Source organism: Ambystoma mexicanum, chromosome 7p (assembly GCF_040938575.1).
Source record: "Ambystoma mexicanum isolate Mex_15411 chromosome 7p, UKY_AmexF1_1, whole genome shotgun sequence".
NCBI classification, from domain to species: domain Eukaryota; kingdom Metazoa; phylum Chordata; class Amphibia; order Caudata; family Ambystomatidae; genus Ambystoma; species Ambystoma mexicanum.
Window position 1 is genome coordinate 217,955,941 of NC_090939.1, and position 24,157 is coordinate 217,980,097.

General features: G+C 50.0%; 1 protein-coding gene across 4 annotated transcripts in view; it reads right to left on the minus strand.

The window, feature by feature from the left end:
• DYRK1A (dual specificity tyrosine phosphorylation regulated kinase 1A) overlaps positions 1–24,157 on the minus strand; it is a 1,390,196-nt gene that overhangs the window by 607,731 nt on the left and 758,308 nt on the right. For all 4 annotated transcript variants that reach the window (XM_069636083.1, XM_069636082.1, XM_069636084.1 and 1 more), the window contains one exon: positions 9,832–9,979. In XM_069636083.1, coding sequence (XP_069492184.1) covers positions 9,832–9,979 — 148 coding nt within the window. The remainder of the gene's footprint in view (positions 1–9,831; positions 9,980–24,157) is intronic.

The window sequence follows — 24,157 nt, forward strand, 5'->3', positions numbered from 1 at the left end:
GCTTTTTCGGCGTTTCTATAGCTTTTGGTGCGGTATTCGACGTCTGTTTCGTCGTCCGCTTACGTTTGTCTTCGGAAACAATTCTCGCCAGGCTCTCGACAACGAGTTCGTCAGTAGAGGGCTCTGGTGTCGACGTTGCCTGCGTTACGCGTTTCTCGACGGCCGCTCTATGGAGCGTTACGTCGGATGTTTTTGAGGTAGCGCCCGTGTTTGATGAAAGCCCAATCGCTGGTCGCGGCTGCGTTTGCGGGTGGGGCTTGAGACCCTTACGGTCTGAGGTAGACGCCGGAGTGCCCTGCGTTCCCTTCGGCGCTGATGGATACTTCGTCTTCGACGAAGAAGAGCCGTGGGTTGTGTGCTTAGGCCTATGGGGTCTATGTGCGTCCTTGTCGCCGGGGTGTTCATCCCCATAAGCAGGGCGTGAGCCGAGCCCGTCGGGGCCGGGGACGGACGTCGAGGAGCGCGAGCGCTCCTTCTGGGGGTTAATGACTTCCGTAACGGATGTCGAGTTATCACCCTCCTCGTCACTTTCTGTAACAGTGGCGGCGGGTGAGGAAACTGACTTCGACATAGCGTAGTCCTCCCACCTCTTAACTTTGCGTTCTTTAAGAGTTCTTGGTTTCAAGAGCTTACAGGCCGCGCAGCTGTCCTCCTTATGATCGAGGGGCAAGCAACGATTACAGAGCTTGTGTTTATCCTTCCAAGTGTATTTGCCCCTACAGCGTGGGCAAAACTTAAAAGGTGTCCTCTCCATAGCTGAGGCAATAATAACTGGTGATAACAACCCCAAGGGAAAGATAGGGGAGAAAGAGACATTCTCAAAGAGAAGATAAAAGTTCGAACCCCCACTCTCCCTACTGTATGTTGGCCGGCGAGGCCAGGCCACGTGTTCGGCAGCGCCGAAGGATCCCCTCCGTCTCTTCCCCTCCGTCGAAAACTTGCTCGGCGGAGAAACAGCTTCACAGCTAACGTCGAGTGGAGGGATCTTTAACAATATAATAAGTATAATTAAGGACCGGGGTCCGTAGTAAGTATTTTGCAATGTCTCTCTAGGAGCTCCGCGTAAGGCGACCAGAAGCTGGGCGGAAAAAAACAATCTGAGGGACCTCGACGCGTGAGGGATTGTGGGTACGACGCACGTCACTATAGGGATAGTGTTACAGACACGCCTTGTCGACGTCCCCTTTTTCAACTACGAAAAACAAAATGCAATACTCCGCAGTGACAACTGGATGTCGGACCTATGCACAGCATGTGATTCTAAGCAGATTAACAATCATCAGAATAGAGGATTATTAGAGAGGACAGCGGGCAGGCCTGCGTAAGGAGGAAAATTGGGACTATGGACTAGGAGTAAGATAGTCACTAGGGTGAGTAACTTTGTTATACTCCTACGTAACGTCCCCTATCCTCCATACTGCATTGGGAATTACCAAGCACTTACAAGAAAAACGAGTGGATGGAACTCCCTTACTGAAAGAGGTTCTTAAGAATATCCTCGCTGAATCGACGATCAGGTCTAAGCAGTAATGCTTACCAAAAGCTGATGGGAAATCCCACTTAGCTGCTTTGGCAACGGTTTGATGTGCTTACAGAGCGACCAATGGATAGGAGGCAATGAGGGGAAAGCATAAGCTTTCATGTTGACCCACAAGCTACAAAGAGGACCACCTCTGGTGTGCCCCATTACTGGAAAAGTTGGAGATGATATTGCTGTTCATCTCACACTCGTAACCGATGCCGACTGGCGACTGAATTAATCTGGGGTCACATCGAGGTGACCTGGATGTGTGGAGCCTGGAGCCAAATAATATGCTGGAGGGCCCAGCCCAAATGTGTATGGCAAGATCCACAAGGAGAGGAGAGTCTGCGTCGCCCTGCTTTTTGAAGTAAAACCTTGCTTTAATGGATGTATTCAAAATGGCTGCCGTGTCCCACAGAGGTTGGGCCGCCATTATCACACACCAGGGGCAAACTGCGGCACAGGAGCAAGTAGAGCAATAGTCTCCCTGGGGGAAGCCTTGAAACAAGGAACCTCGGCAGAGCCGTTACTGGCAGAACTAGGGTGTTTACTAGACACGTCAGGGGCTTCCCCAGAATTAGCCTCTAGTGGGGGATCCTCGTTGTTAGGCAGAAACCTGTGCAGTTCCCTTAAGGACCACTGCAAAAGATTTAAGACTACAGGTGTTTGGCAGTAAACCCACTTGGTAGTAGTCTGTACCACACAGATTCACTTGGTAGCTGTGGCTGAGCAGTCAGACTTCCCTCAAGAAGAGTTAGGCAGTGTATAGAGTATAAACAATAGGTACAGAGACACAGTAGCAAAAGCAAACACTGACCAGAGCTTTAGTGTAAAAGTATATAATTAATTATTTAAAGACACTTGTAATTTACAATAGCAAAAATAGGTGAGTAAATTCAGCACAGTCACTATCATATGTATACAACCCTAATTACTTATTAGGCAAGTCTTAGTGAGAAACACCACTTATTTTCAGACAGAGGTGAGCGCTTAACATAAGATGGCACTCTAATAAGTTATAAAAAAAAAAAAGGGAGGGAAAAGGCAGAGTTATGGAAGCACACAAGTTTCAATATTTTTTCAAGAACCACAGTAAGGCAGGATAGGCAGAGTTCTACTGGAGAGCACGGAAGTCAATTGCAAGGCCCACTCTTGGAGAGAGCAAGCAGAAGGGGTCCAGGTTCACACAGTGGGGTTATGCCCAAAGAGTCTTGTAGATAGTTCGCACAAAAAGGATGAAATTAAAGTCAGGAAAAGTTAGCTAGGTTGTCCCAGGCCAGCCCAGGTTAGAAAGTTGAGGCTTTACTGCCACCCCGAACGATCTGTCGCAAGGGAAGCCAGGTGGGACACAGTGCCTTAAGTGTGAAGGAAGCTCCAGCGGGGGCAGTTCCTGGCAGCGGGTGCAAGTCGGTGTTTCGTCCAGAGGAAGAGGAGGTCTCGCCGTGGAGGAAAGATGAAGGTTGTTGCACTGCCAGGGAAGAAACCAGCCACGGAGTTCTTCGGTTAAAAGGTACTACCCTTCTCTTTGCGGTAGTGGTAAACCGTGGTATTCCGGTTGCCGGGGTGCTTGGCACGGGCAAGGCGGCCATGAGAAGCTCCAGTAAGGTGAAAAGAAGGCAAAACTGGTTATCCCCACCAGTCAAAGGAAGATGACTCTCCGGACTGGAGATCTCCTATGTCGGGAAAAGTGGTGAGACGGTTCAGCGGGGCTCCACCGGTGGTGTCGTCGTTGCAGGTCGGCTCAGCTTCTCCCTCCTCGGATTCTTAGGTCCTGTGGCAACTTCTGAAGTTCCAGTCCCAAAAGCCCTGCTTTTATGCAGCAAACCCCCATTCATTCAGCCTAGCTGTCAATCAAACATGCTAAGTGGTGGGCCGGCCGGCTCATCACTTGGGCCAATCACACAAGAGTGCGACTTGAGTTACCAAGGTAACTCAGTCCAGGGTGCCTAAACCCCCTCCCACACCCCCCTGTGGTACCCAGACAGAGTGGCACCACTTTTGAGGCTTCTGTGGAGAAGCCCGCCAAAAAGTGGAACAAAGGGATCGACTTGGGGTGGAGTCATAGAAGCGAACACAAACGCCATTTTAGAATAGAGTTCTGGCAAAAAATACCAACCGGTGACTTAATATTAAATAAATTAACCGGCGGTATGTTCGAGGCTATAAGAATTAAATAATTAAAGTTGGTAGCATCGAACAATGGGAAAATCGCAGAGAGATATATGTGCGGTCAAATATAAAAAGTAGTATCCACTGCCACCAGCCAAAACTCGATCAGGGGGATGGAGACGTGCCCCCTCGAACAACAGACCCCGGGGCAATCGAATTGCCCCGACCAGTACATCGACAATATGATGGTTTGTACTGGTTTCTGTTCATAATTTGGGACTAGTAAAGCCAATGGTGACTTTACATGCCCTGGGAGACAGTAGTCAGTCCCAGGGTATGGAGTCTATGTTGGGGGGTCGTTACGACACCCCTGGGTTACGGCACGGAGGGTGCTGTGTAACCCACATCAAAAACACATGAGACCCTATGGAGTAAAAGACACCATAGCCCATAAAACACATGGAAAGATGAAGGAACACCTCAAATCATGTCTAAGAGTGGGAGTAAAAAGTCTCACTCTTGGCAGGAGAAAAAATAAACCCCAAAAATCCAGCAAAGCTGCTGGGGGACTCACTAGGTTTGGGAAATTAGCCTTTACAGAGAATTCTCCCAACACTCGTCAGAGCCGGCACTGGAAGGTCTGTGGTTCGTGACCGCCTTCTTTCGCTGCCTCAACAGACCTGGTATCACAAGGGGCGCGTACGCGGAAAGGCTTAGGGATATACCTTACAGCCAGGACCGTCGATGAGGGACTGTTGGTGACCGATTTAGCCCCAAGCAGGGTAACCTCAGGTTTAACCCTGGTCTTATAGCCACCTCGAGAGGGGACTCAAGCCAAGACTCGGTACAGTTAGCTCCTGATAGAGACCTCAGGGCGAACCCTGGTATCCAAAGCCACAGAATAACTGGGGTCAGCCTTAGCCCCAAATGGGGACCCTTGGAAGAAGATCCGGTATTGGGAGACCACCCTGTGGCCCCTCAGGAGTTTGTGCGTCTCGCTGAGTCGAGACCAAATGGAGTACCCGAATCTGAAGTGTTCTGCTCCCACAAAGAACCGCAGATATTTCATATGCGGGCTCCAAGTCAGAATGTGCATTTACGCATCCTGGAAGACCACCACACTGAGCCAACAGCCCTTCCGAAGAGAGGACTTTATTTGGCAGGGCGTGATCAACTTTAATCTCTCTGAAAGACCGAAGCCAGTGCGCAGGCCAGCCTGGTTGAGCACTGCGAAAGGACAGCAGTACTAGCCCCTGCCTTGCTCCATGAGGGGTACAGGCACAGCTCTGAGGTATTGACGTTTCTGTACCTCTGCTCTCAGGGGGGGCATCTCGATCTGTTGGAAGAGAGGTTTGAAGGGTGGGGGTCGGAGGAAAGGACAAGCAAAGACCCGCCTAAACAATGGACAAACCCCACCAGTCTTCGTGATGGTTTTCGACGCCTCCCCGATGAGATGTGATTCGTCCTCCCATCGAAGTGTAGTGTGACCGACAAATATCATTTGGTGATTTGTCAGCAGGGAGATTACCTGTCCCTGTAGAGGAGGCCAACGGCTGAGAAAAACAAAACACCTTGCCACAGCCACTTAAGGTGGGGATAACAGGAGTTCCAGATCAGCGCGCACGATAACCCTAAAACCCCTTGATCCCAGAGAAGGACTGAGTCTGGGACCCTGACCTCTGTGTACAAGGGGACTTCATTGAAGTTGTCGTCAGGACTGACGAATGGGTCTTTGTTGTCCACATAGCATGGAAAAGCTACTCAGCCCCATAAGGAACGCTCCCAGCACCAGTTGTCATGAAAGTTGGTGTAAGGGAGGTATCCAAAATGGTCGCTGTGGACCAAGGAGGTTGGGTCGCCATTTAGCTAACACCTGAAGAGAACTGTGTCATAGGAGAAAATGAGGCAACTGTCCCCTCAAGGGAGTCAGGGGATTTAAGAAACACAGCCTCAAAACAAGGATCCTTGGCTGAGCCGGTGCAGGCAGATCTAGGATGTTTAGTGGACAACCTAGGAACTGACCCAGAATTAGCCTCCAACAGAGGAACCGCGGCAGAGCCGGTACTGGAAGGCCTGTTGCTGATCACCTTCTTTGCCCCCCCTCGAGAGAAATCTGTACCACCACAACCAAGCGTGGGACATTCGAGGAATGTACCCTACCGACAGGACCCTTAGAGGATAAGATGACTCAGTCGGTACTGTATTTAGAGGAACCTTGGGTTTTAACTCAGTATAAAAAGCTCCCTCAAAAGGGGCCTCAAGCCATGGCTCGGTGTGACAAGCACCAGAAACTGAGACCTCATGGAAACCCCGGTATACAGAGCCACAGACAAACTGAGCTGAACCCAAGTACCCAAATGGTGAACCTCTGAGCCACGTCCGGGGTTTGGCAGGTCCTTCGAGGGACCCTAAAAGAACACTCAGGTGCGCCTATTAGGCCCTTGAGGCACCTTAAGGGAATCCGTAGTCGCAGAGCTCTTAATCCCCTCCTGGACCTGGAGGACCCTGGGAAGGAGTCCCCCGGCCGGGGTGCCCTAAAAAGTAAGGAACTTATCGGGCATCTCGTCTTTTCGTCTATGAAGAGTTGAAAATGCTGTGGTGGAACTCGCTGGATGATCTCCGCCCACCGACGAAGACACTGAAGTGCCCGGACCGAAAGGGAGTCGCGGTAGAAACAGTGATCCGGTCCCAGACACTCCAAACAGAAAGAATGGGGATCCGCCCTAGCGAAGCGACTTTAACAAGAGGAATGAGAGAAAAACCCCAAACGATCCGGCATAGACCGAGGACTACGCGACCGCAGAACCGGAGCAGGAGAGAGAGAACAGGAAACCAGACAAGAATGTCTTCCCGGTGGTGCAAGTGCGTCCAGTCCCGACTGCGTGGAGGAAAGGACTGAAGGGTGATGCGCGGGGCAGAGCTCAGGAGGGCGGGGTTACAGCCACATGTGGTACCCCGCGTAAAAAGAGAAGGACATTTTTCAATTTGATGCTTTTTTGCAAAAGTGCTCCGGTCCCGTCCAAAAGGTATGGAGGAAAGGGGACGAGACGTAGGAGTATGAGTGTTACAAGGCCTAATAGGTTCTTTTTTGTCCTGTTGCCCAACCCTCTTCACGTGCCATGAAACACATCGAGTATAGGCACATTATAAATACCAAATAAATAAATAATAAAGCACCCATCATTTGCAATCCCAAAATATCTTTAGCTCTGGTGGGCCAATTTAATCCTCATACCGTCAAACACTTTGTACCAATCACCTGCCCTCAGCTGCGCTCAAACCCCCTCACACTCTGACACTTATTTTCCTCTTTCAAACCTGCAACGGCCATACTCCGTTTAGACACCGTCTGCTAACCTGAAAAGTCTAGCCATGGATCGAAAAATGGTGTAATAAGTTGACCAGGAAATCTGGCAGAGGTAATCTACATAGGGGTTGCCAACTGAATCTCTAAGAACCTGGAGGATAATGGCATTGGAGACGCTCTTGATTCTGGCTTCTATAGTAAACACTAACTAAACAGCACTTTCTATTTAATGTTCACCACTCCCAACTCTTCCATATTCATCCATTGGAGTCTTTCTGCTGCTTTTGACACGGTCATCTCCTCTGCAGTACTTTGGGATTGGAAATCTGCAGTAGTCTGGATTAGCTCCTAGCTGAAAGGTTGCTGCTTTGGAACTCTGGTCCCACCCCTCTCCCCGTCAGCACCCAATCATCAGTCCATGGACTATCTATACATCTGTCAATAGATGACAATTTCTCTTCCTTTGATTTTCAATACCCCCCTCTTCGCTGACACTGCAATTTTTTTAAATCTTTGCCTCCTTCACCCCAGTAATCGCTGAACAGATTACCAACAGTCTCACTTAAAGGGATGGTCTAGTAAAAAAGTTATTTAAAAAAAAATAGATAGGCAACATAAAAAAAAAAAATACTGGAGGAGCCCGGAAAACCGCAGCTTTGAAAACGTATTTATGTTTGCGGCACCGGAGACCCAAAGTGATAGCCACAGCAGGCAGAAACACAATCGGTTATGTTTACATGCCGCGTAGTGTTTCTACCTACAGCTGATTTCCCATTTGGGGCTCTTGGGCTCCCCGTGGGGAGCCCGAGAACCCCAAATGGGAAAGCAGATTCAGGCAGAAACAACGCGGTTGTGTTGGAAAACGCTGCGGTTTTTCTTTCCGAGTTTCTCAGGCTCCTCCGAGCCGGAGGAGCCTGAGAAGCTTGGAAAGAAAAACCGCAGCGTTTTCCAACACAATAACGTTGTATTTATGTTTGCGGTCGCTTCAAAATCGACCGCAAACATAAATACAACGTTTTTAAAGCTGCGGTTTTATTTCTAAGTTTTCCGGGCTCCTCCAGCCCAGAAAATTTAGAAAAAAAAACGCAGCTAGTGCTTATTTTTTAAAAAATAAATAAATAGCACTTACCGAGATTCAGCTGCAGCTTTCCTGCTCTGGTCTCCGGTCCCCGTCCTCCGCCTACAGCACTAATGAAGGGAAAGCCACCCAGCGGTAGCTTTTGTTTACTACAGCTGGCTGGCTTTTCCTTCATTAGTGCCGCCAAAGCAAAAGCCAGCACAGGAGGGCCTCCATTTCACAAAATGGATGCGCCCATGTGCTTGCTTTTGCAAATTTTGAGCTTGAATAGCTCAAAATTTTACATAGGAAGTTTAAAAACAGAATGCTAGTATTTTTTTTATGTTGCCCATCTATTTTTTAAATAATTTTTTTTACTAGACCATTACTTTAATACCATAACACAATGACTCACCAATTCCTCATGCTGAACTCTTCAAAAAGATGGTCCTCTTGTCTGGCTCCTAACGCCACCCTTGCACTCGCTGCTCCTATCTCCGCCCATCCTCCCCCGATGAACTGGTTACCCCCTTACCCAAAGCTTGGGAATGTCATCTCCTCCATGATAGTGGATCTGAAAAATCATCCCTACCACCGCCTCTGCTGATAGTATAATCTTTCCCTACAACTGAAAATGTTCAATGTCTTACTCAGCACTCTACGAAAACTAATTGCCACCTTCATGCTCAGCAAACTGGAACATTACTCATGCCTTAATTACTAACCTTTCAACAACGTCCCCAGCTTTTCGATCCACAGACTACAACCCACCAATAGCCTCCCCTGCACTGGCTGGCTGTCCATGCATAACTGCTCCCTTTCCACATTCTTTATCCAAGTCTACAAAGCTATCAATGGTCTTGCTCTTCAGAAACCGTCTATTCCTCATCCTCTCCCCTTACCCTAAGCATTCAACCTTAATTTCCCCATGCCCCTTGTTCTTCCGCTCACTTCCACTCTTTCTGCGCTATCGCGCAGTCCACTGGAACCCGCTGCCCATCACATTTAACCCAGCCCAACTCAGGTGGTCTTCTAAGCTCAGCTTAAACTTGACCTACTTGCCAAAGAAAAAGTTCCACCGGTCTCTCCCCCATCCTTCCTACTTGAACTCACCAGTCGTTAACTGAAGTGTCACTTTGTAGATTTGCACAATACTCTGGTTTGGCTTGAAGAATCTGCCACCCTAGGTTAAAGCTACCTTTTTAAGGCAACTCTTTGTTAGCAAAACACAGAAACACTCTGAAATATCCACCACTCTAGGCATATTTCTTAACCGAGATCACACACATGGCACTGGCCCAATATATAAACACCACCACCCACCCCTTACAAACACTATCTGGTGTGACCTCCATATAACAGGAATAAAAAGCTAGGTAAAGCATGGTTTTAACAAAGATGGAATCTGCAGCGGAAAAATACAAAATGCAGCTAGGCATCCTATACAGTTGCTTCAGTTCAATAAGGGCTATTAGTTTTAACAAGGATGTTAAACCTACAAATTTAGCCTAGAGTGGCGAAGTGTCAAAACAAAGTTGGTGAAAGCTGTCCTTGTATGAGACATGCTAACAAACCAAAAAAAAAAAAAAACAACAAAAAAAAAGGTTTTGTGAATGGGGCAAAATAAAATATATATATATATGGTGTGGCATCTCTAGTGTGAGAACCTGCAACATTGTACATGTTTTTTAAATGCAACTAGCGAAAGCTGGGGTGTTGTATAGAATGTTACACTAGATATGCAAGGTCCAAAAGATACATTGATGCAATAGACAGTAAAGTGGTTCAGTTCAAGACTGAAGGTACACATTTAAATGCTAGAATCACAACAATTACCTATGTAGTATTTCATTTCAGTATCATGTTTGTTCATAAGCTCAAGAAGTCGTACTTCAATCTGGGCTTGATTTAGGAAAGCCTTCTTGTTCTTTATGATTTTAATAGCCACCCACTCTTGCTCCGCTCGATCATATGCCTTAACAACCTTTAAAAATGAAAGAGACACATTAGCATAATACACTATATACAATGAAAACATTTCTCCCAAGTGGTCCTTCACTTGGTAGATACTTTTCATGGATTATGAACAGCTTAATATCCATCCCAATGGGAATGCTCTAGCGATCTTTTGGGAAAATGTAAACATGTCCGGGACCACTCCATGTTTAGGCAAACCAGGGAGAAGGCAAGCAGTGCGGACCATACACGTCAGACATTTCAGAAATTACATATGAAGGGGCCGAAATTTAAATTCGACGAGTAGGAGCCAAAACCAGCTCCTTGGAGACCAGCATCAGCAGCTACCACATGGGTACCGGGAGTGAGTACACAGCGCACAGAAAACCCAACTTCCACATAATGTGCACACTAAGGAACAAGTTACTTACCTGTAACTGTTCTCCAGCATGGGTCTGGCATGGATTCACACGCTCATGAATATTCCCCCGTCAGGCTGGGAATTTTGGGTAAAGAAAAAAAATCAGTATCAGTTTTGTTTCAGATCTGTCTTTCTTAGTAGTAACCAATCACTGGTCACTGAGTCATACTGCCCGCAGCCAATGACTTCCCTCTCCCTAAGCCCCTCCCCTGGCAGCCATCCTCAGATTTGGTAGCACGTAAAGTCGCAGTATGACCAAGTGAAGAGCCGCCGAGGGGAAGGAGGGAGGGCTCGCATGTGAATCCATGCCAGACCCATGCTGGAGAACAACTGTTACAGGTAAGTAACTTGCTCCTTCTCCAGCATGGGGTCTGGCATGGATTCACATGCTCATGAATACAAGAATACATAGCAGTACACATATTCACAACCACGGGAGGTGGCAAGGCTCAACATTAGGCATTACATAAACTCAACATTAAGCATATCTTTCAGGTGAACAGGTTGCGCAGCTCTGGCTGGCCGACTCTGGACTCCTCCCTGGAATCCCGGTCGACGCAGTAAAATCTCCAGCAGGGGTGCACCAGACAAGAACGCCATGGTAGCAGCGATCGCTCTGGTCGAATGGGCTCTCGGACGGCCAGGCAACGGTCAGTTTGCCAACCAGTGACAGTGCATGATACAGCCAGAGAGCCATCTGGAAATGGAAGCCTTCGAGAGGGCCTTCCCTTGATTCACAGGTCCAAAGTTCACAAACAGCTGTGATGTCTTCCGAAAACTCTTTGTGCGGTCCACGTAGAACTTCAGCACTCTAGCTACATCCAGCGAGTGCAAAGTCCTCTTGGCCGGCGATGAAGGCGACGGGAAGAAAACTGGTAACACCAAGGGCTCGTTAAGATGGAAGTCCGACGGCACCTTGGGCATGAAGGAGGGGTGCGTCCTCAGCACCACCCTCATCTAGTGAAAAGTCAAGTATGGAGGCTTGCAGGATAGGGCCTGGATCTCTCCCACTCGTCATGCGGAGGTGATGGCCACAAGAAGTGCCGTTTTCCACGACAGGAACTTCAACGGTGCCGAATGCATAGGCTCGAAGGGCGCCCCCATGAGCCTGGTCAGCACCACGTTGAGCTCCCACGCCAGGGCTGGAGCCTTCACCGGCGGGAATGAACTGAACAGTCCCTTCATAAACTCCTTCAACAGGCGATGAGACCACAGAGATGATCGTCCCGTAGTTCTGGTGTAGCGGGATATCGCCCCTAGATGTATTTTGATGGAGGCATGAGCCAGTCAATCCCTGGACAGCGACAGCAGGTACGGCAGCACTTGAGGGGCGGTAATCCGCAGAGGGTTAATCTTCTGTGCACGGCAGCAGACAGAGAACCTCTTCCATTTGTGTCCATATCACTTGAGAGTTGAGGACGCCCTGAACTTTGCAAGTACCTCCTTGCAGTCCGCCGGGAATTGGTACCCTCCAAACTCTAGTGCCGCAGGAGCCAGGCCTGCAAGGTCAGCGAACGCGGGTTGTGATGGAGGATGGCGCCTCCTTCTCTGGAGAAAAGATCTGCGTCCGTCAGTAGCTTGACTGGGGGGCCGGGGGGGGCGCTGACAAGTCCAGAAGGTCCTGGAACCAGATCTGCCTCGGCAACGCCGGTGCGACGAGGATCATCCTGTACCGGGACCTCTTCAGTTGGTTGACGAGTCGCAACGGCAACGGAGGGAACGCATACAGCAACAGGGCATCCCTGGGGAACGAGAAAGCATTGCCCATGCTCCTCGCCTGGGGAAACCTGCTGCCGAACCTCTGGCACTTGGAGTTTGTCGCCGTTGCGAACAGGTCGATCTGGGGTTTGCCCCATCGTCGGAAAAGCCGATCCACTTGGTCCTGACGCAGTTCCCACTCGTGGCACGAGCGCAGCTCCCTGTTGAATGAGTCGGCGATGGTGTTCTTTATCCCTGCTAGGTGGAAGGGCACCAGAAACATCCCCTGGGCAACGGCTCAATGCCACAGATCCCGGGCCTCCCTGGATAGGGCCGGGGACCTGGTTCCTCCCTGCTTCCGGATGTAGAACATCGTGGTGGTGTTGTCGGTGAAGATCCTCACCACCTTGCCCTTGAGGGAAGGGAGAAACGACCTGAGAGCCCAGAACACTGCTCGGAGCTCCAGGATGTTGATTTGGAGTGACCTCTCCTCCGGGAGTCAAAGAAGATCTCCAGTGTGTGCTCCCCATCCCTCTAGGGAGGCATCCGTCGTCAGTCTACTGGTGTGCTGGGGTCTGAAACTCTGCCCACCGCGAGGTGCGTGCGGGTGCCCCACCACCAAATAGCTTGGCGAAAGACCTCGTTGAGCGGGATCTGGTCTTCGAAGCTGCCCGCCGCTTGCATCCAACGGCGTCAAGGAACTCTTATAGAGGGCGCATCCGCAGCCAGCATAGGCGCACCAGGTAGATGCAAGAGGACATCATGCCGAGAAGGGACTTGATGGATCTCACCCTGGCCACATCTGTGGCCAGCAGGCGCTGCACCTTGCCGAGAATGGCCTTCGTCCTTTCTTCCGACGGAGAAGCCAATCCTGCCACTGTATCGAGCTTGGCTCCCAGAAACTGTGCGACCTGTGACGGAACCAGGTGGGATTTGGGGAAGTTGATGGAGAATCCCAGATCCGTGAGCAGTTTGGCAGTCATCTGTGTACTCGACGGCAAGCTCCCTTGTCCTTGCTCGGATGAGCCAATTGTCCAGGTAGGGGTAAACATGGATCCCCCTGCAGGCGTAGCCGTGCAGCCACTGGTGCCAGGCACTTGGTAAATGCCCTGGGCGCCGACTTCAATCCGAATGGCAGGGCCTTGAATTGGTAGTGCTGTCCTTGAACTACGAATCTGAGAAACTTTCGGGTTTCCTTTTAGAATGGGGATGTGGAAGTAAGCATCCTCCAAGTCCAGCGACAATAGGAAGTCGCCTTCCTCCAGCTGTCCCAGCACGTGCTGGAGGGTGACCATCGCAAACTTCTGGGCCTTGAAGTATATAACCAACGCAGGTCCAGGATGGGGCGCCAACCGCCTGTCTTCTTTCTGACGAGGAAGTATCTTGAGTATACTCCGGAGCCCTGGAGCCTCTCCGGGACGAGCTCGATGGCACCTTTGAGAATCGCCCTTCTAACAGCAGTTGGGGGAAGCGATTTTACTTCCTGGCCACGGGATGAATGCGGGGGCACTTATTTGGAAATTCGAGAGTGTGTCCGTGGGCCAGGGCATCCAGCACCCAAGCACCCAACGGTCGGAGATGGACTCACACACGCTGACGAATTTCGCCAGCCGGCCCCCCACCGGGGTGCTCAGGTGGGGGCCCGACGCCACGGGCGTCCTGCTTGGCAGCGGCCTTGCCTCCCTGCGACGAGATCCTCCTGACTTGCCGTGCCCTCTGTAGGCCTCTTGCGAAGAGGAATGGGCTGCCTGGCGGTACGTAGAGGAGCCCCCGCTGAATCCTTTGGAGGCACCTTGCTTGCCTCCGGAGTTCCGAAAGGGCGGCCGTCGTTGCTGCAAAACTCCCAAGGCCCGAGCAGTCTCTGTGTCGGCCTTGATGGCGTGAAATGACTCATCCACTGTTTTTCCAAACAGGTTGTTCCCGTCGAAGGGCATGTCCAAAACTCTGGTTTGCAGGTCCTTGCGGAAATCTGTTGCCTTGAGCCATCCCCGCTGTCGCAGCAAACACTGTTGCCCAACTGGCGGAACCCGGTGTCACTGATGTCCATGGCCACCGTTATGGCGTGGTCCGACGCCACCTCACCTTCCTGCAGGATCTCCAGGGCCTTCGCCCTCTTATAGTCCAGTAGGAAGTCCAGCAGAGGAGCGATCTTGTACCACAACTCCCTGTCGTAGCGGTCCACAATCGCTAGGGCGTTGGCCGCCTTAATTGTCGCCGCAGACGAGAAGACTCGCCGTCCCATAGCGTCCAGTTTCTTTCCCTTGCCATCAGGTGGGGAGGTTGAAGTTGAAGCCGTCGCCCCCGCTGCTTTCTTCTTGGCCGCCGATGAGACGACCGATTCCGGGGTAGTCTGTGCCCTAAGGCACAAACGGGCGGATTCGGGGACCTGGTACTACTTCTCCTACCGATCCCTCTTGGCAGGTGTCGTGTACAGGTTACTCAGGAGAGAAAGTCCCTCGTCCCAGATGTCGTCAAGCAACGGCACTGCTAGGACCGTCTTCCTCTTGGCCTCGCGCCGTTGATAGAGGAAGCCTTCCTTCTGTTCTTCGGAGCAGAGCTGGAAAAGCTTGGATGCCCTGACAATCATGGTGTGGAAGGAGCGAATTTCGTCAGGCAGGGAGGTCCGAGGGGGTGGTGATGGAAAGCCCCTCACGTCGTCACCACCATCGTCATCCGTCCCCGTCGTGGCCGTATCTGTTCCTGTGTCCTCCCTAGGATCAGGGGAAGGAGATTAAGGCTGAACGGGCCATGAGGGCTGGAAAAGCGGGGTGGGGGGGATGACCTCTCCTGTTTGTTTGGAGGGCTTCCCAACAGGCCCGGTTCTGCTGGGTCGTCCGTTGGGTGTAGAGGCAACTTTGTCCTCATCTCCGTGCATAAGGTTTGGATTGCCATCAAAATGGCCGCCGAGTTGTCCTGAGGTTCGGGCACTGGTTGCGACGAGCACTATGGTTGCTCCTCCTCCACGGGAGCCTCATCGGCGCCACCGTCGCTCTCCTCGTCCGATTCCTCAGGAGGCCTCCCATGGGACTGGACCTCATCAAACCTGTTGAGGCCCTTCTCAACCTCAACCAGCTCCTCCTCAGCGGCTGTATCCGTGTCCGTAATGGCCACCGGCCTCCCATCCTCTTTTTCCACCAGGGTCTTCACAGGGGTCTTATCGATGGGCTGAAAAGAGATTTCCCTCTGCGGTGGCAGGTTAACTCTGGGCCCCGAGGTCGCCTCCACTGGGGTAGCCTCCACAGGCTTCGCCAGGGCCGCCATGACTCCCTCGATAGAGGCCTTATCCAGGTGAATCAAGGCCTTCACCACCTTAGGCGCGCTTGAGGCCTTCACCTTGGGGGGAGGGTCACTGCCTCGCTCCCCCTCGGCTGACTCCGAGATCGACTGGGACTTCTCCAGAAGCTTACCCGGGTTCTCAGACTTTCTCTTCCCCAAGCCAAAGTGTTGGCTCGTGGTTGATGGAGTCGGTGAAAGTGTGCCCTGCCTGGCAGCCAAGGAGCCCAACCCTTCGGCGCTCCTGGAGCCCGCGGACTCGCGGTGCTTTGCCTTCTGTTGGGCCCCCGTCGCTGGACCGCCCTCAAAGGACTTAGAAGACCGCTCGGACCTCTTCTCACCTGCTGGGCTCTTTCCTTCCAGCCAGTTGGTGAGGCGGATAGGCCGATCCTTCATGGTCCATTCCGACATGTTCTTGCAAAACGCACAGTCTTTCTCCACGTGCGTTTTGTCTTCGTGAAGGCAGTAGAGACATCTCGAATGCTCATCCTCCTTGAAAACATTCTGTAATCCGCATCCAGGGCAGTACCTGAACAGCTTGGATCCGGGCGCCGAGCTTCACTTGTCCTGGGCCATGTCCACGGGGTAGGCATCAGATCTTCTCGAATCCTCCAAGAAGTGCAACTCGACAAAAAACTTCACCCTTGAGGGGCGTAGAAAATTCCGAAACGGGTCCCCGTTGATCGGAAGTAGAAACGGTGGAGCTTGAGGCTCGATTGACCGAAAAAATTAGATTAAATTCTTTGAAAAATCAATCGCAAAACGCAGTAAAAGCTCTAGAACTAAAGCACGAGGACTCCCAACACTTGAAAGTGCTGTAAAAATCTGAGGATGGCTGCCAGGGGAGGGGCTTAGGGAGAGGGCAGTCATTGGCCTGGGGGCAGTATGACCTAGAGACCAGTGATTGGTTACTAAGAAAGACAGATCAGAAACGAAACTGATACAGATTTTTTCTTTACCGAGGATTCCCAGCCTGACGACGGGGAATATTCATGAGCATGTGAATCCATTCCAGACCCCATGCTGGAGAAAGTTTTGTATAGGTGGGTTGCGAGCATGGAGGAGCGGCAGACCCCTGCGCTATAGTTCGATCCGGTCAAGTGATTAGTTGAATCCTGCAGCCTGGTACATGGTTTGCTTGGGAAAAAGCTCAGAACTTTCCAAAGAGTATATACAAGTGGGTGGGCAAATCTTGTTGGTAATGTCCTTGGATTAGGTTGACATCCCGAGTAGGGATTATTAGGTAAAAAGGTCAATACACCTTGTCTTGATTCACAAGTTAGAGTTTTATTTTTGAATAAAGTGATTGTTGTCCTAGCACGTGCAGTGCTAGTTGTATGTGAAGAGCCGACATGTATTTCGACCAAAGTTTTTATCAAGGCATAGTAGGCAACTGGAGTAGGTCCTTGAATAAGGAAGTGTAAGGCCACGGGATAGTTAAGAATTCTGGTCCGGCATAGGAAGGCTGGATAGTCACTGGGGATCCGAGGTTCTGTGTTTGTCTGCGCAGTGGCAGCGATCAGTTTAAAGTTTTGCCCATGATGAATTTTCCATTAAGTGTTTGAGAATGTGAACAGACACTCATTTCCCAGGTGATATAGCCACCATCAGTGTTGGGAAGGGGCATGCATGGCCGTTAAATGCTTGCCCCCTAAGAAAAGGCAAGCCTGAGTGATGCAAGGGCATAAGGCTGTTACCGGCCTGTGCCCCCAATCCGTACACTCCTACCCGCCCGCGACATCAACCCAAGTTGCACTCCGGGGCTTCATCCAGGATGCGAAAACCTACATTTTATTGCCATGGGAAACAGTCTCAAAGCATACTTCACTAGCCAAATGCACCATGAAAAATGAACAAGATAGCTGCCACCATAGTGAATAGAAAAGGTACTTCGTCTCTTTTTGCATAACAGCTACGTTAGAAAAGGAGCGCCAGGAAAACAGCACACAGCTCGGGTACAGATGATATGTAGGGAGGGTGTGGTGGAAGGGTGCAGGATGTCTTGGGGTGGGGGAGAGGATAAGGAAGTGGGGAGGCAACAAGGAGGGCCTCCCTGTTGCCGCCCCAATCAAGATTACAGCCACGTTTCCTGGCTGAGTGACCTTTACTGCTCGCTAATGTCACATACGCATGTTTGTAAAGCACTAGTGTCCTGGTAACTGTTCTTAAGCTAACCAGGATCTCCCAGGTAGAAGCCAGCGCTTCCAGAAATTTCAAACCTTGCATATGGAAGTATAGTCCTTTTTCCCTGGATGCCACTTTTGAACGCCCTGAGAAAATGTGGAACGAACATGAGGTGGGGAAGATTATCCACTAGGGTACACAGACAGAGGACTTTAGTTTCAAATCATGGGAAACCCTTGAGAACAGTCAATGGTAAGTGAAAAATTTAACACTGCAGAAAAAACACACGGGTCAATGCCTTGGGAAAAGAATGGCAAGATTGGAAGGACATACAAGTTGATACTATCCAACAGCACAAATTAATATGGCAGAGTGCAGCAGCGGCGTTCACAAGGATGGAAGCATGTTTTCTATTACCTGATATGTTCTGCAAATCTTCCCATTATGTCTATTCACCCCAGGATGGCAGATACAAGGTAACGTCTCAGTAAAGATTCAGAAACATAAAAGACAGGGGGAGAGCCCTAGTAGCGAATGATGCCACTTGGATTTCAGAGATGAACCAGGAAGCAACAGCCAAGATTAGATTCTCCAAATTTGCTGATCGCAAGAACCAGTTTGCTAATTCAGTTTAACACCACTAACAAGGAAACTGTATTCTTTGATCCCAACAGCTGCAAACTACAGTGAAAAACAAATGTGTAGGGCACAAACTATTAAAATACTATCACTCCATAAACGTGGCCTATTGGTTAGAACCATTTACATGGACTCCTTTGCTACAGACCTTTCAAGTCAAAAAGGTAATGCAGTGTTTCTGGGCCTTTGTCTCAGCAATGCTTGGTGCCTGCGAGGTGGTTTGAAGCAGAGCCCTTCCTAGCACACTCCCTCTCCTATAGGGCATTACCACGCTTGCAGTCTGTTTTGTCAAACGGAAATGAATGTACCATAAAAGCTCTTGGCACACTCCTTGTCGCTTTTCGCAGTACCAGCTATATTGATAACCGGCCCAACTCATAGGGGCCAACTCATTGTAGCAGTTTTGCTGCATTTCTTGGGGGTGTGGAGGTGGAGCGCTTTCAGAGTATTTATTTTACTTCAAAGGATGGTTGAGGAAAGGGTGTGTTGTTAAGGGGTGCTTACTACCCAAGAAACACTGGAAAAAATGCCTGGAAACCAACAGTGAATTGACCACCTCAACAAAGAAAAAGCATTGTGGCGCAGAGATCAAAGTCTCCAGATGATATCGTCAATACAGATGCACCGACATTTACCACAGAACGAGGAAATCTACCACAATTTCCTCTACAGAGTATGAATTGAAGTACTTTACACGAAGTGGAAGGGTATTCCACTGTGTTGCCAACAAATATATTGCTGTAGGTCATCCCCATCTAGTTTTACAATATTTTGGTATAACGAACGAGCAATCTGAGACTGAGGAGTGATTGCTAAGTTCCATCGAGGCAGTCAAAATTGAGCCATTGACTTTTCAAGGACAAACATCTTTCAATGTTTCCCCAATATGCCGACTAGGCATGGAGGGAACATTAAAATAAAAATAAAAAAATGTTTAAAACGCAAAACATCTGCAGCACACAGCAACTTTTTCCTAATTGCACAGTAGGGTTATTAGCAAACTAAATATGAAAAATCTTTGAAATAAAAACATTAAGCAAAATACATTCACATCCCCAATGTGCACGTGCAAATGCTCCACGCTAACTAAGTCATGCACAGTAGGGTTGGAGCAACAAAATCAAACTGATTGTTACATGAAATAAAAACTACTCCGGAAACCAACACCCACATTACCCCGCAAAATACCCATAGTTTAAGGCCAGAACTGAATTTCAGCAAAACCAAAAACATTTTCAGCCACAAAAAATAAAAACAATCCCACACACAATCCCCACCCGTATTTAAGGGCTGGAGGGATTAAATGAACATACCGTAAAAGGATAATGTTTTCTGCAAAACACACAAAATAACCAGCTACACCACACCAGAAGGACTGCAGGAAAAAGCAAAATGGTTGGCAAAATGCACAAGGTGATTGGTCGCACCGAGCAAGCATTTAAGCCACACTTTATGCGCAGGAGATTGAGAGGGACAAAACAATATGAAACTTTGTTAGGCAAAAACCTGTGCAGTTCCCTTGGGGACCACTGCAAAAGATTTAAGACTACAGGTGTTGGCAGTAAACCCACTTAGTAGCAGTCTGTACCACTCAGATTTACCTGGTAGCTGTGGCTGAGCAGTCAGACCTCCCGCAAGAGAGTTAGGCAGTATGCAAAGTACACTCAATAGGCACTCCGATACAATAATACAAGCAAACACTGACCAGAGCTTTGGTATCAAAGTAGATAATTATTTATTTAAAAACAAACAGTTGAAACACTCCAGCACTCATTGTAAAATATTCTAAACACAGTTACTATTATGATATATACACCTATTTTTCCCCATTAGAAAATCACAGTAAAACACCACTTATTTTCATACAGAGGTGAGCGCTTAACTAGATTGCACTCTAATAAGTTTGTGAAAAAGGGAGGGAAAAAGACAGAATAGGAAGAGGCACACCACTCTACGATTCCAGAACACTTAGCAAGGCAGAGAGCAAAAAAAGTCACTGGTGAGTCAAAGTCCAAAGGCTGGGCCCACTCTTAGAGAGAGCAGAGCACAAATGCGCCCAAGATCACACAGTTACACTAGGCTTAGAAAGTCTTGCAGAGGGTTCAGAAAAGCGTTGGGAGAGATTTAGAAAATTTTAGCCAAGGTGTCCCAGGCTAACCCAGGTTCGAAAGCCGGGGGCTAAATCTACCCCGTACAGTCGGTAGAAAGGGAAGCCAGGCGGGACACGGTACCTTAAGTGGGAAGGATCCTCCAGCGGTGGCAGTTGTTCCTGGTAGTGGGTGCAAGTTGCGTCGTCGTCCAGGGGAAGAGAAGATCACGACTTGGAGGAAAGAGGAAGGTTTTTGCACTACCAGGGCAGAAACCAGCCGCAGAGTTTTCCGGTTAAAGGTGGTACCTTTGTCTCGCGGTCGTGGTAAAACGTGGTATCCCGGTTGCCGGGGTGCTTGGCACGGGCAAGGCGGCCACGAGATACGTCGGGAAAGCGAAAAGACGGTGAAACTGGTTATCCCCACCAGTCAAAGGAAGAAGACTCTCCGGCGGGAGATCTCCTCTGTCGTTGGGAAAAGTGGTGAGGCAGTCCAGCAGGGCTCCATCGGTGGTGGTGTCGTGGCAGGTCGGCTCAGCTTCTACCTCGTCAGATTCTTCGGTCCTGTGGCGACTTCTGAAGTTCCAGTCCCCAAAGCCCTGCTTTTATGCAGCAAACCCCCATTCACTCAGCCTAGCTGTCACCCTCCTAAGTACCCCAAACAGAGCGGCACCACTTTGGAGGGCTTCTGTGGAGAAGCCTGCTAAAAAGTGGAACAAAGGGCTCGACTTGGGTTGGAGTCACAGAAGAGAACACAAACGCCATTTTAGAATCAAGTTTTGCCAAAAAATACCAACCGGAGAATTGAAATTAAATAAACCGGCGGTATGTTCGAGGCTACCGTAAATAATTAAATAAAGATAGTAGCCTAAAACAATGGGAAATCCCATAGGAAAATATTTGCGGTTGAATATAAAAAGTAGTATCCACTGCCACCAGCCAAAACTCGATCAGGGGGGACGGAGACGTGCCCCCTCGACTAACAGACCCTGGGGCAATCAAATTGCCCCAGCCAGTACGTCCACAATATGATGTTTGTACTGGTTCTGTTCAGAATTTAAGACTAGTAAAGTCAATGGTGACTTTACATGCCCTGGGAGACAGTAGTCAGTCCCAGGGTATGAGTCTATACTGGGGGGTCACTATGACACCCCTGCGTCACTGCACTGAGGGTGCTGTGTAACACACATCACAAAAACACATGAAGCCCTATGGAGTAAAAGACCCCATAGCCCATTAAACACTTCTAGATTCAAAGAAACACTCAAATCATGCCCAAGAGTGAGGGTAAAAAGAGTCTCACTCTTGGCAGGAGAAAAAAATAAACCCCAAAAATCCAGCAAAGCTGCTGGTGGACTCACTAGGTTAGGAAATTCAGCCTAAACAGAGAATTCTCTGTAACAAACATACCTCAAAAAGAATTGAAAAACATGCAGCCCTCAAACCGAACTTAATCATGTGCTGTGGTGGCACAGTGATGAAACGAAAATTATAAGTTACTCACCATAGTGACGAATGTAGTCCCCTTTCCTCCATACTGCATGGGTGTCCCTTCCAAGGGACAGGAGACGGAACCTTTTTCACCAAAAAAAAACCTTCCCCTCTAAATTTAGAGGCGCGCAGGGAGGGGTGCGGGCCTGGGAGCATGCGCTGCCCTGACTCCGACCTCCAGCGCCACACCTCAGTACCCCACTGACGCGTCGGCAATAGATTTAACATTGCCTAATGACACCAGTATTATCGGGTGCGCGGGGGGCGACGTAAGGAGGAAGGACTAAGTATATTAGTCACTACGGTGAGTAACTTAATTACTGTTACGTCCCGTCCCCTTTCCTCCATACTGCATGGGCGATTACAACTGAATGTAGCCCCAGGGTGGAGAAGAGACCCTCCTTAAGCAAATAGGTTCCTGAGAACCTATTGTCCGAAAGCCAAATCAGTTCTAGAGCCGGGATCCAAACAGTAATGCTTGCAGAAAGCCGAGGGAGTGGTCCAAGTGGCCGCCCCGCTTATGACTTGCCAAGGGACATGGCTGGACTGCGTGGGCCTGCATGTTTTCCGAAAGTGGCTTGTGCTGGCCCTCGTATGCTTCTTTGATGGCAGAGACCATCCAGCGGGATATGGAGGCCTTCTAGCTTTGTTTTGCACCTCCGAAAGAGACAAATAGGGTGTCTGATTTGCAAAAGCCCTTGGCCCCGTCAAGGTAGATTTTCAGGGCACGCCGGACATCCAGGCAGTGCAAAACTGCCTCGTCCTTAGGATCGGCAAAAAAACATAAGGACTATTTCCTCGTTCAAATGGAAAGCAGGCGGCACCTTAGGCAGAAATGCTGGGTGTGTAAGCAGGACTACTTTGCACCTGTGAAAGTTAGTATATGGTTCTGAGGCGACCAGAGCCTGGATTTCGCAGACTCTGCGAGCCGAAGGGAGGCCGACTATTAAGGCTGTCTTAATGGTGACCAGCCTGAGGTCCGGGGACGCCATTGGCTCAAATGGTTTGTGCGCCAGGGCGCCCAGGACTATGTTCAGGTGCCACACGGGCTGTGGCCCCTTGATGGGCGGGTAGAGCCTTGCGAGCAACGTCAAATTTTTCTTGACAATTGGATTGGAGGACAAGACCCCCTCCTCAGAGTTCTTGTAAACCCCGATTGCTGCGAGGTAAGTGCGGCAGGTGTCCACCTGCACGCCAGAGTGGGCGAGGTGTGCCAGGAAGGAGAGCATGTCATCCAAAGTACATGCCAGGGGGGAGGGGCTCGATATCCTTGGAGTCTGCCCAATGGCAGAACCTGGTCCATTTACTTTTATACTGAGCCCTGGTAGCCTTGCTCATTGCGTCCTGTATGATTTTGAGATTAGCCTGGGAGAGGCTGTGGTGCCTTACCGTTACCTGCTCAGGAACCACGCTGTGAGGGCTAGTTTCTGTTGCGCGGGATGGGTGACCCTGCCCCCCTGCTGCGCCAGAAAATGTGCTAGGCCCGTCGGAAGGTGAATTGGTGGCATCTGCGAGAGGCTGAGCAGCTCCAAGAACCATGACTTGGCCGGCCACCATGGAGCTATTAGAATGATGTTGAGCTGGCGAGACTCCTTGATCTTGCAAATCACACAGTGAATCAGCAGAGTGGTCAGGAAGGCGTACCCCATCATGCCGTTCCACTGAATCCGAAATGCATTGCCCAGGTAGCAGGGGCCCTGTCCCTGCCAGGAGGAGACCTGAGGGCACTTCTTGTGTGTGCCAGGTGGCGAAGAGGTCCACCTGTGGGATACTCCATCTGTTGAAGATCTCCTTAATAACGAGGTCATTAAGCTGCCACTATTAATTGTCCACTCCCAACCTGCTCAGCCTGTCCGCCTCCAGGTTGGACTCCCCCGGAAGCTGGACTGCCGTGAGGTAGATGTCGCTTTCCAGGGCCCACTCCCACATGCTGATTGCCAGTCTGCACAGTGGAGGGGATCTGGTGCCTCACTGCTTGTTGACATAGTACATGCTGGTCGAGTTGTCTGTCTGGGTGAGGGCAACTTTGCCCCCTGTGAAGTGGAAGGAATGCTAGCCAGATGGCGTTCAGCTCCAACCAATTCATGTGGTATTCCTGCTCCTGTCGAGTGCAGGTGCAGTGGACCGAGAGATCATCCAGGGTGGCTCCCCGGCCCTCAAGCAAGGAGTCCGTGGTGATGTGACCTGCGGGGTGGGAGGCCGGAAGGGCTTGCCCGTCAATTGCAGTCCCTGGGCCACCATGTGAGGTCTGGGCAGAGAGATGGAGGAACGTTGATCATCTCGGATTGGGAGACCCGCTCCGAGTTCCATGAAGTCGCTAAGTGCAGCTGGATCCTCCTCATCCTCAGTCTTGTGTGCAGTGTTAGGGAGAATTCTCATTTACGGCTATTTTCCCTCACCTAGTGAGTCCCTCAGCAGCTTTGCTGATATCAGGGTTTTTTTTCCACCTGGTAAGAGTGCGAGCCTTTTTCTCC